This window comes from Martes martes (genome assembly GCF_963455335.1).
Source record: "Martes martes genome assembly, chromosome: 9".
In the NCBI taxonomy this organism is placed as follows: Eukaryota; Metazoa; Chordata; class Mammalia; order Carnivora; family Mustelidae; genus Martes; species Martes martes.
In genome coordinates this window covers 58211461-58223805 of record NC_137896.1, presented here as the reverse complement: position 1 = coordinate 58223805, position 12345 = coordinate 58211461, and the positions used below count along the sequence as shown (strand labels likewise).

At 39.0% G+C, this 12345-nt stretch overlaps 1 protein-coding gene across 32 annotated transcripts in view; it reads left to right on the top strand.

The window, feature by feature from the left end:
* MAP4K4 (mitogen-activated protein kinase kinase kinase kinase 4) overlaps positions 1-12345 on the top strand; it is a 192504-nt gene that overhangs the window by 118241 nt on the left and 61918 nt on the right. For all 32 annotated transcript variants that reach the window (XM_080814799.1, XM_080814791.1, XM_080814790.1 and 29 more), the window contains exons 6-9: positions 1592-1682; positions 3716-3846; positions 8691-8745; positions 10225-10303. In XM_080814799.1, coding sequence (XP_080670925.1) covers positions 1592-1682; positions 3716-3846; positions 8691-8745; positions 10225-10303 — 356 coding nt within the window. The remainder of the gene's footprint in view (positions 1-1591; positions 1683-3715; positions 3847-8690; positions 8746-10224; positions 10304-12345) is intronic.

Genomic DNA, 12345 nt, shown 5'->3' with positions numbered 1-12345 from the left:
GGCATAATTGTGGCTTAATTTTGGCATGGGAAGAGTTGAGCATACAAGAGTAGTTGAACATACATTTTCTCTGCATACAGGGAAAGATGTACTCGTTTAGAATAATCATAACTCAAATTTACAGTGCCTACAGGGTATTAGACATACCTTGAGTGGTTTTTCACCTGGAGACACAGCACTCCTTCAGCAGTAGGACCAGGTAGTAGATGTTTCTTAACATTTATTACTTACAAGAAACAAGAGTCTGTGCAGGCCACACTGTTTGAGAAGATGTGGATACTTAAGTTTGTTGCTAAGATAATCCTGTGAAAGTATAAAAAGGGAGTTTGGGGAAGTTAGAGAATATAAAATGAAGTAGCAGAAGTAGGAATTATGAAAGAATCAGGGAAGCTACTTTTTTTGTTTGTTTGTTTTTTCTTTGCTGTTCAGAGTTATGCTGTGCTGAAAGAAGAGACTTTCTTCCTAACTATAGCACTAACATACCATATATTTTTAGTGCTTTTTCCCCTAGTCAGTGCTTTGTGGTATAACACTGCACATCCTGTGTGGTGGAAAAATAAACAGAGCCATCAAGTACACTGTATTCTGCTTTATAAGCAGACTAGTAAATTATTGTTTAGAAACCCTTGTGTTAGAAAAATTAGTGTTCTAGAGCAGCTGTTATATTTAATGCGTATCCTAAACAGTAATGGTAACAATAAAACCTCACACAAAAAATCAAACAGGAAAATTAAATAAACCCTTGCTTCTCTGATCTAGCCTTTTTCAATTGAGACATTTCAGAATAAATAGCTTGTTTGTATCTTAAGGAGGCAAGCTGTAGATTTGGCTTGTCTAGCTAAAGACAGAACAAGAACAGGAGTTGTGAGAATGACCCATTTTTGTCTCAGTTTGTAGTTGGATGCAAAATGTGTTTTTGTTCTTCTTCCACCTCTCATAAGAGACATGGCTCTTGGGCTTCATTCCTGATACAAGGTCATCAGAAAGTGCTCTGTGCCCAGTAGGGTTTATTTCCTTGGGAAAGAAAGATATTTTATTTGAACATAAAGCTTTTGATGGCAGAATTGTTTTACACTTGGGGTGGAGGTGGACTTGATCAGTAGTTAGCAATTTGTCACTATGCAGTGGGAAAACTAGGCAGTGTTCAAGAGCCAGACTTGAAACCGCACTCTGGCTCTTTGTGTTTTCCCCTGGGATGGGTCTAGTTCAAATATACCCACGGGGTCACCCACTGAAAGATGGACATGTAGCGTGGGAAAGGAACCACCCTGTACACAAATAGCACAAATTACAGCAGAGAAACTGCAGATGGTAATCTAGAGTGTGTCTTCAAGGAGCAGCTAGAAACTGGTCATGTTGCTCACACAGGGGACCTAACCTGTTGGAACTGGGGGGTGGGTACTTCATTCTCTTTGTGTGGTACTTTTGGTAATGTGTTCCTGGAAATGCACAAAAATTGAATTGCAGTATGTTCTAAATGTGATTCATAAAACTTGTGGCCTGTACATGTGCTTTGTTATAAAAAGTGTGTTCTCGGCTCTTTATTTGCAGCAACAAAGAACTAAAATTCAGATCTGTCTCTCCTCTTCAGGGCCTGGCACATCTTCACATCCATCACGTGATTCACCGGGACATCAAGGGCCAGAATGTATTGCTGACTGAGAATGCAGAGGTGAAACTTGGTATGTGACACACGTGCCACATGATGTAATACTTGGCCCTGGTGCAAACCAGCAGCAACTCCCTACCTCGTTGGCATTTAGCTAAAAGCTCTATTACTCAGATTTTCTCTTTCTGTTCTATTTAAGAAGTGGGAACTGGGCTTACTGCTTTGTCTGTCTCCAGCCTCCCTCCCGGCCATGCTTCTCCCCTGCTCTGCTCTCCATATAGTAGACAGACTAATGTTTAAATCAGATGATGACACTCTCTTCCTTAAATAACTTTAGTGGCTTCCTATTTCACTTGGAATAAAATCTGCATTTCTTACCATGGCCCATAGAAAGCCATGGCCCCTAATACTTTCCAGCCCCATTTTGTGACCATTCTCACTTCTCTCCCTGTCCAGTTCACTCATTTTCTTACTTCGTTGGAATGTCTCACAGTGTCTTTGCACATACTGTTCCCCGTTGGGAACAGTTTTGAGGTTGCAATTTTTTCCTCATCTTCAGAGACCTTCCCTGATGCTCTGATCTCTATGCCCTGACCTTCTGATCTACTGCTTATTTCCTCACTCATCCTGATCACAATTTATAATTATACCAGCTGTTTGTTTACGTATATTTCTGACTTATTTCCTAGAATATAAGTTCTGGAAGTGTAGTGATTAGGATGTTTTATTTACGAGAGTATTCTTATCTGGCACCTAGCATAGTGCTTTAAATGTAGTAGGGGCTCAGTGAATTTATGCATGGATGGATGGAGTCCAAAGTATCTTCCTGGAGATGATTTTCTAATGGTTCTTCTGTATTTCCTGTTTCCTTTACCCGGATTTGAACTTTTTTTTCAATCCCGCTTTTATATAATGGTTCTGTCAAATTTTTAAAGAATTAGCATTAAGTTTTCTTCCAGTAAGGCATCACACAAAAAAATTGTTTATGGTTATAAGAATCTAGTCCATCTTTCAAAAATCTTAGGCACAGTAGTTTAAAAACAGAATCTTCATTATTGCTTTCTCCATTTCTTGGTCATCTGTGGCGGAATAGTGTGCCCATTGGGGAAATACCCTCAAAACTAAGATAGGAGGCACTTAAATTTTTCTCATTCCAGTGACTTAGGAAGCTGTGTGTGTTCCCTGCACTGGCCTGTTGGTGCTAGGACTGTGATAGTCCTTCTGTAATCACTTGGTGATCACTTGTAACTGCAAATGGCATGTACTGCCCAGCGCATGTGTCTCCGTGTCAGGACATGTGAGCCCACCTCCTGGCCAGGTGGTTTCCTGAGCATGTTCTGCCTGCTGAATCTATAACCCAGCCCCTGTGAGTGATCTCCGCCCTCCATGGGCCCTTCTGCAGGAGTTTGTCCACCATCATGCAGTCCTCCTAGAAGTAATGGCAGTGTGCGTAGTGCTGTTGGCAAACATTCCATTAGAGACCCTGGTCTTCCTGCCAGCTCTGCCTCCCATCTTTGAAGTTTCCTCTAGACGACCATCATTGTTCAGCTGAGTGGGATGTGGGGGTCACTCTAAAAATCAGAAGTCCTGGGTACTTTGAGGAGTGTTTCTTAGTATATTTGTGATTTAGCTTGATTCTCTTTATTGAATTCATTACTCTGTACTTTCCAGACAACCTTTGTGGGTTTCTTCTCTTTCTGTGGTTAAGTGCTGCTTAAGAAGCTATTCACGTGGGTGTTAGTCAATTCTCCTGAACTTAGAGCTTTCTATGACTTGATCTTGTTTGCGGCAGGCATGTTTCCTGCAAGCACTGAACATCCTAATTCATCCAAAAGTCCCTCTAGTGGTCACTGTCGTGGAAGCCCAGGGAAGTAGCTGGGTCCAGGCCTCCCAGGAGCTTATAGACTGGTAGAAGATTTTGTCATTTTGGCAGATTTGCTCTGGAGAGAGAGCACTCCTTATTGATGCCGGTGACCTTAAGGAATTTGCATGTCCATGAAACTCTTTGAGCTTATACTGAAGATACTTCCTCCTCACATTTCTTAGTCTTGTGGTTTACTTGTTTGTTAATTATGTTCTACTCCTTCCTTTCTCTTCCTCCCACAGTTGATTTTGGTGTGAGTGCTCAGCTCGACCGGACGGTTGGGAGGAGAAATACCTTCATAGGCACCCCTTACTGGATGGCTCCTGAGGTCATCGCCTGTGATGAGAACCCAGATGCCACCTACGATTACAGAGTAAGAGGCACCTGCTTTCTTGGCCTTCACTGGGTCCCTAGTGTTCCTGAGGGATAGGGGCTCTGCTTATAGATTGCACACCCCTTATCCGTTCCTGCTGTTTCAGTGAGGAACGCTTGGAAACCTTGTTGCAGGTGCACATTTTCTGGGACATTATTGAGATGCTGTCTTGTTGTTCATCGTTCCCTGTCACCTTTGTTCTCCTTACTAAGTAATATACTGCTTTCACAGCAGTGGAAGTCACTGTCTTGTGAATAGAGCTTTTTGTCATGAGTAAATTACTCTGCCCTGTTTGCCATCCTTTTAAACTTGAAGAATCTATTATAATCAGATATTTATTATACTTTAAAAAATGTTGTTAGAATATATAGCAGTAACTTGATCTATGTGAAATTTCAGGGTATTGTTAAAGAGCTTTTCAACTTGATTTGGTATACAAATATATTTAAATTATTAGAGTGACCTCTAGGGATTTCTATCAATAATGCATCTTTTGATCCCATTGTAAAACCCATATTTGATCATCAGATTTGGGTTGAATATGTTTGCAAAAATGATTTTTTTAAAAAATTGTTTTGCTATGATTAAACGAGTCAGAGTGTTTATGTTCCTGTTAATGTTATTCAAACTTGAGTTCATATCTTTACACTCTCTTGTGTATTTTAGTATTTATTACAAATATCCAATTAATGAAACTCATTTTAAGTATATGGTATGGTGAAATTTTTATTTTGTTTTTTCATATGCTGGAGTATTAGATTAATAGATTATAATAATATTGATAGATTATATAGACTATATAACTTTTCAGTCTTGAATATGTCATTTTTGTTATCTCCAAAATTTGAAAACATCTTCCAGTATACCCAAAATATTATCATGCTTAAGTAAATGAAAATAATTTCTTGGGGCACCTTGGTGGCTCAGTTGGTTAAGCATCTGACTTTGGCTCAAGTCATGATCTCAAGAGTCCTGGGATTGATCCCTGTATCAGGCTCCCTGCTCAGTGGGCATTCTGCTTGTCCCTCTCCCTTTGCCCTTTCCCCTGCTTGTGCTCTGTCTCTGTCTCACAAATAAATAAATAAATAAATCTTTAAAAAATAATTTCTTAGTAAGGACCCTATAATTAGACCCAACTGGTTTGTATCTGACTATCCAAACTAGTGTTTAATATAGGGCAAGGCATTGTATTTGGCTGTTTGGCCACAGAATATTTTTTAATCAAGGCTAAGCAACCCTTCTCCCTTTTTTTCATGACACTGACTTCTTGAAGAGGCAGTACTCCACCATCCAGATTTGTCTTGCCATTTTTGAATTTTAACTTTACAATCTTTGTAAGGCATTTACCTTGTTTCTTATAAACTGGAGAAATTCAATTAGTATCAAGAAAAACCTAAAGCAGGATTGCTTCAGAAGATGGGGTATGGTTTGTGTTGCATCATACCAAGAGGCATGGAACATCTGCCTGTCTCACCACTGATGCTGCTAAGATTAGTCACTGGGTCAAGTTGGGTAAAACCCCTCCTTTGCGCCCTGTAGTAGAGAAAACCTCATAAAATTAAGGGAGAAATTTGTGGGCCTATCCTTCTTATAATCAAACATGTCTGAATTGTGTAACATAATTATAGGTTATTTAGAAAATGCTTAAACTGAGCAACTTTAATTCTTTCATTAGAATAGCATATAAACAAGAGAATGCTAATGATAATAACTACCCATTGTCTGCTTTTAAAAATCTTGTTTGGATTTAAGAAATCGGCTGATAAAAGTTCATTCATTCATCAGCCAGTGTTTATTGAGTGCCTACCACATGCAAGTCACAATTCTGGAGATACTAAGGTGAATAAAACAGACAATAGTGCCTGCCCTCATACATACCTCATCAAAGCCATCTATGAAAAACCCACAGCGAATATCATTCTCAATGGGGAAAAACTGAGAGCTTTTCCCCTAAGGTCAGGAATACTGCAGGGATGTCCACTATCACCGCTGCTATTCAGTATATGTGCTGCTAAAGGGAGCACTCACCACTGCTATTCAATATAGTAGTAGAAGTCCTATCCTCAGTAATCAGACAAAAAAAGAAATTAAAGGCATCCGAATTGGCAAAGAAGTCAAACTCTCACTCTTTGAAGATGATATGATACTTTCTATGGAAAACCCAAAAGACTCCACTCCAAAACTGCTAGAACTCATACAGGAATTCAGTAAAGTGTCAGGATATAAAATCAATGCACAGAAATAGGTTGCATTTCTGTATACCAACAGCAAGACAGAAGAAAGAGAAATTAAGGAGTCGATCCCATTTACAACTGCACCCAAAACCATAAGATGCCTAGGAATAAACCTAACCAAAGAGGCAAAGGATCTGTACTCAGAAAACTACAAAGTACTCATGAAAGAAATTGAGGAAGACACAAAGAAATGGAAAAATGTCCCATGCTCATGGATTGAAAGAACAAATATTGTGAAAATGAAAATGTCTATGCTACCTAAAGCAATTAAACACATTTAATGCAATCCCTATCAAAATACCACCGACTTTTTTCAAAGAAATGGAACAAATAATCCTAAAATTTATATGGAACCAGAAAAGACCCTGAATAGCCAGAGGAATGTTGAAAAAGAAAACCAAAGTTGGCAGCATCACAATTCCAGACTTTAAGCTCTATTACAAAGCTGTCATCATCAAGACAGTATGGTACTGGCACAAAAACAGACACAAAAATCAGTGGAACAGAATAGAGAGCCCAGAATTAGACCCTCAACTCTATGGTCAACTAATCTTTGACAAAGCAGGAAAGAATGTCCAATGGAAAAACACAGTCTCTACAACAAATGGTGTTTGAAAAATTGGGCAACCACAAGCAGAAGAATGAAGATGGACCATTTCTTTATATCACACACAAAAATAGCCTCAAAATGGATGAAAGACCTCAATGTGAGAGAGGAATCCACCAAAATCCTTGAGGAGAACACAGGTAGCCACCTCTTTGACCTCAGCCACAGCAACTTCTTCCTAGAAACATTACCAAAGTCAAGGGAAGCAAGGGCAAAAATGAACTATTGGGACTTTATCAAGATCAAAAGCTTTTGCACAGCAAAGGAAACAGTCAACAGAACCAAAAGACAGCTGACGGAATGGGAGAAGATAATTGCAAATGACATAACAGATGAAGGACTAGTATCCAAAATTTATAATGAAGTTCTCAAACTCAAAACCCAAAGAACAAATAATCCAATCAAGAAATGGGCAGAAGACATGAACAGACATTTCAGCAAAGAAGACATCCAGATGGCCAACAGACACATGAAAAAGTGCTCCACATCACTCGGCATCAGGGAAATACAAATCAAAACCACAGTGAGAAACCACCTCACACTAGTCAGAATGGCTAAAATTAACAAGTCAGGAAACGACAGGCATTGGCAAGAATGCCAGAAAAGGGGAACCCTCCTACACTGTTGGTGGGAATGCAAACTGGTGCAGCCACTCTGAAGAATAGTATGGAGGTTCCTCAAAAAGTTGAAAATAAGGCTACCCTTACAATCCAGCAATCGCACTACTGGGTATTTACCCTAAAGATACAAATGTAGTGATCTGAAGGGGCACGTACACCCGGGTGTTTATAGCAGCAATGTCCACAATAGCCAAACTATGGAAAGAACCTAGATGTCCATCAACAGATGAATGGATAAAGAAGATGTGGTACATTTATACAATGGAATACTATGCAGCCATCAAAAAATCGAAATCTTGCCATTTGCAATGATATGGATGGAACTAGAGAATATTATGCTAAGAAATAAGTCAATCAGAGAAAGACAATTGTCATATGATTTCTCTGATACAAGGAATTTGAGAGGCAGGTTGGGGGGGCTTGTGGGGGTTAGGAAAGGATAAAATGAAACAAGATGGGATCAGGAGTGAGACAAACCATAAGAGACTCTTAATCTCAGGAAACAAACTGAGGGTTTCTAGGGGGTGGGGGGTAGGGTCAGGGTGGCTGGGTTATGGACATTGGGGAGGGTATGTGCTATGGTGAGTGCTGTGAAATGTGTAAGCCTGATGATTCATACACATGTACCTTTGGGGAAAATAATACATTATACATTTAAAAAAAAAAAAGTGCCTGCCCTCATGGAACTTGTATTTGAGTGGGGAGTAAAATTAAAACTCAAGTTTTAAAATTAATATTTCAGGGGACTCGGAAGAGATTCCATGCACAGAAAGGCAGCTTATTGATTACCCATTATTAAAGTTTGAGTGGGGAGTGGAGAGGCTCATCAGCAGTGTGAGTCAATTAGTGAACTCTGGTAGATTTTATTAATTCAGCTGTTGGACCTTTTATAGAAGAGTGCTTTCTAGCCTTTACAGTTCAAAAAAATTTTTATTTCAAGTATAATTAACATATAGTGTTATATTAGTTTCAGGTTAGCCTTTAAAATTTTAACATCTTAAATCTGAGATAGTGGCATAAAACTTAAAATTAAACATAAATCTGGTCCAGGAGTCTAAGTTACTGAATGTAAAGAAATGAAACATACTGAGCAACAGAGTACGCAGTGACACAGAGCAGCTTTTCTACAGGACACCTCTACTTCAGTCGTAGATGTGAGTGGTTCTGATTAGCAAACCAATTTCACCTTTGGTTTTTCTTTCATTCATTCATTCATTCATTCATTCATTTGGAAGTTTTTCTTACATACGTGTTTGCTTTTAATTTCTTGGCAGACTTCTTTTCAGAAATGCCTTTGCATCATTTGTGTGAGTAAGCAGCCGTGGTAAGTTAGTGGTTTCATGTCTAATCTGGTACCTGTAACATACTGTTTTATTTTTGCAGAGTGACCTTTGGTCTTGTGGCATTACAGCCATTGAGATGGCAGAAGGTGCTCCCCGTAAGTAACATTCTTTCCTTTTTAGCCCAGTTGTTGTATGTGACTTAAACCTAGTCCCAAGGCTTCAAACAGAATGGTTTCATGGGTAAAGCCATTCCTGGTAGGACATTCAGATGAAGAAAGCATAAAAACAGTGAGGTTTTAGATGTAAAATGATTCTTGGCATCCACTATTCCTTTTGAAGATCCTTGAAGTCTGTAGGTTACATTTTATCTGTTTAAGTTGTATTCAGGTGTATGACATGAAATTATAATGACATTAGATAATAGGCAGTCATTTTCATTTTACAGTTTAAACTTCAGTGAAACTAAATCCTAGCACGTGAAACTGGTCCTAACACATGAAATTTTAGTAATACTTATGTTTGACTTTACAGAGGCATAACTTTTTATCTATAGAATAAGGTCTGGGTTTATTGTGGGTTTTTTGTTTTGTTTTGTTTGGTTTGGTTTGGTTTCTCGTGAAATTTCCTTCTCCTTTGAATTAACTGAATGCCAGCTTCATAAAATTGATTTTTGAGCAGAGACGGTGTAGAACTTCAGAGAACAGAGACAAAACAGCGTTATTTGCTGTCCCCTTAAGAAAAGGGGTATACAAAGAATGTATACTATCTGCTGGATAGTTGCTGCTGAATAAATATTTGTTGAATGAATGAAAAAAATTTCCAATGCCTAAAAATTAGTTTGCAGTACAAGAAATGGATGTCAGTCTTGACCAACATATGTTTCCTCATGTTTCCATCTGAGGAATTGAGGCAGGGGCTCATTGCCAGATCCTTTGTTTCAGTTTTCTTTCACAGTGGGAATAGATTGTCTTCTTTGGCCCCCATTTCCCAGCTGCCTTGTAAGATTCTCATGAAGGTAAATAAACACACAAAAATGCGCATTACCTATTGTGACATGTTAATATGTGCATATGCCCCGAACGTAGCTTTATTGGACAACTGATGGAAGTACAAACGGTACTTGCACAGAATCTAATAGTCTGTTTTATTCTCTCGTCTTTGCTCCTTCCTAGAATGACAGCGAATGAACAGTTAACATTGCGGGAGGTCTTTACTGCCGCTCACCCTATCTAGGCACTGTATGAATGCCTTTACAAGCCTTGCCTGATGTAATCCTCACCACAACTCCATGATGATAAAATTATTTTCATTGCAGTCTTATAGATGATTTAGAAACTTAAGCTGTTTACTCCCTTAAGACTGTGAATCTGTATTTATCTTTGATTTATGAAAACTTCCAATGTCAATTTGAAATTGTATATTCTTCTTGTTGCTCTTGACCTCCCGATATTTTGCTGTGTTAAAATGGGGAACTCAGGATATGCCCTAGGGCTCATAGCTGAATGTCTAGACTGCTTGACATAAAGATTGTCAGACAGGTGATGGGACAGCACATTTGATATTTTGAGTGAGCCCTAGAAATTACAAATGAGTAAAATAAATACCATACTGACGCCACCGTCTCCTCTCCCCAGCTCTCTGTGACATGCATCCAATGAGAGCACTGTTTCTCATTCCCAGAAACCCTCCTCCCAGGCTGAAGTCAAAAAAATGGTAAGCTATGTATGCTTTGTTGTTGTTGTTGCTCTTTCCTTTTTACAAAAAACTGTTCCTTTTCAGTTTCATTCCAAGACAAAATTCTAGGCATTCCAGTTCCCAAAGAACGTAACAAGTGCCGTGAAACGCCAGTTAAAAAGTGTCTTTTTTAAAATGTTCTTTTCTTGATAAATTCTCTTTTAATTACAAAATAGTAACAAGTGACCATAGGAAACACTGTAACATGGTTAAAGAAAAAAGTTTCATTTTAATATTTAAGCCCTCTTGTAAGTATAATACATTTCTAAGCATTTTCACATTCAAAAGCAAAGCTGTACTGACTTTGCCGCTCCTCAGGTGAAATAGGATTTGAATGTTAATGGAGACATTTACTGTAATTGTTGTAAAACAGTGAAATTAGGTGCATCTTTTTTCATTCCAGAAATGAAAGGAATGGTCCTGTCTTTGGGCTGCCACCTTTCTCCCTGCAGCCCTCACATGTTTGCTCAAAAAAAGTCGCTTATCAGTGAAGGGCAATGATGGTGACCCTCCTCGGCAAAAACACCAAGAATTGTGGTGGTGGGGGAAACTGTTGATTTGGTTTAGTTTTAAAAAGTGTTGAGGGAAAGGATAGTGCTTTGTTTTCACCTGAGAATTTTGCTTACTTGTTTCCTCTTGAACTTTTTCCGAGTGCTTTCCTCTCACTTCTGTCTCCACTCCAGCTCCTCAAGCCCGCGGGCCTTGTCCTCTTTCCTTTCTGTTTTCCTGGGCTCATCTATCTTACTAGTGCCACACTCACTACCATGGTGGTTATTTACCCTTCTGAAACTGTTCTCACTGGTTTTCCAGTGAGTGATGTCTTCTCTTGGGTTCTTGACTCTAATTGTGAAGTATGCGCTAGATCTCAGTTTCAAGCCTTCTTCTCTTCTGGAATTGGTCTTTTAGCTCTTCCTATCTGCTCTTCTCTTGGTTGCTCATCTTCTGATGTCCTGTAGTTCTCTTTTCCTGTCTATGGGCATTATATGCACACGCATATTTTTACTCTTATTTCTCTCACACTTCTCCCTATTCCTCACTGTCTCTCCCCACCTTTTGTTTGCTGGCAGGATTTTTCTCATTCTTTTTTATACTGTCTTTAACCACACTCAGCTTCAGATAACTGAGCTTATCTAGTTCCACTTACCAGGTTTTAGAGAGTTCTCTAAGGCAGTACGGTTGCCAATTTAGCCCTAATTGGCCTCTTGTATTGAAACTTGATAACTCTGGACATCTATGATGGCCAACTCTAGGGAAACCAAATGTGTATAGTGGGCATCACCAAGGAGTAAGCTGTGGGGATAGGGTAGCACTATCCAACTAAATGAAGCACTGCTCTTTTTTTTAAAAATGGAGTTTATGCTCTGTCTTCAGAGTACCATGCAATTCACAAGTCTTTCAGCTGACCGCACTCTTGATTATTCTGTCCATTACTTGCAGTTTGAGATTAACCACTGTGTGTATAATACAGTGATGTAAAGAGACTGATGTAGATGACAGATTCTTTCTGTGTTCTTACACAAAACTTTCTCTAAACTTAGATGCATTTTCATCCATTTACGTCATTGCTGTCATTTTACCCAAGTATTCTAAAAGGATGAGATGATTGCACACATAATGTTCTTCCTCCTTTCTGATTGCTGTCTTCCTGTCCACCAATGTACATTGCTGCTGCTGGTTTTGGAGAAGTGTCAACAAACACTCTCCCAGCAGAACTTGACAATTGGTTTTAAAGAATATATTGTAGATCATTGATTCCCAAATGTTAATTTGTAGACATGGTAGGTGAGAATCCCTCTGGAATCTTTTAATTGAGGGTTTCAGCCTCAAAGTGTTTCTGGTTTGTAGGTCCAAGGAATGACTCCGGTATTTATATTTCTGATAAACTCCTCAAGTGGTCTTTGTGAGCAATGGAATTGAGGAATCTCTGTGTTAAAACAGGTCCACTACAAGATTCTCAATAACCACAGGATAAAGTCGCAACTTTGAGTGACTTTGAGGGCCCTTCTCGGAGCTGACCCTGA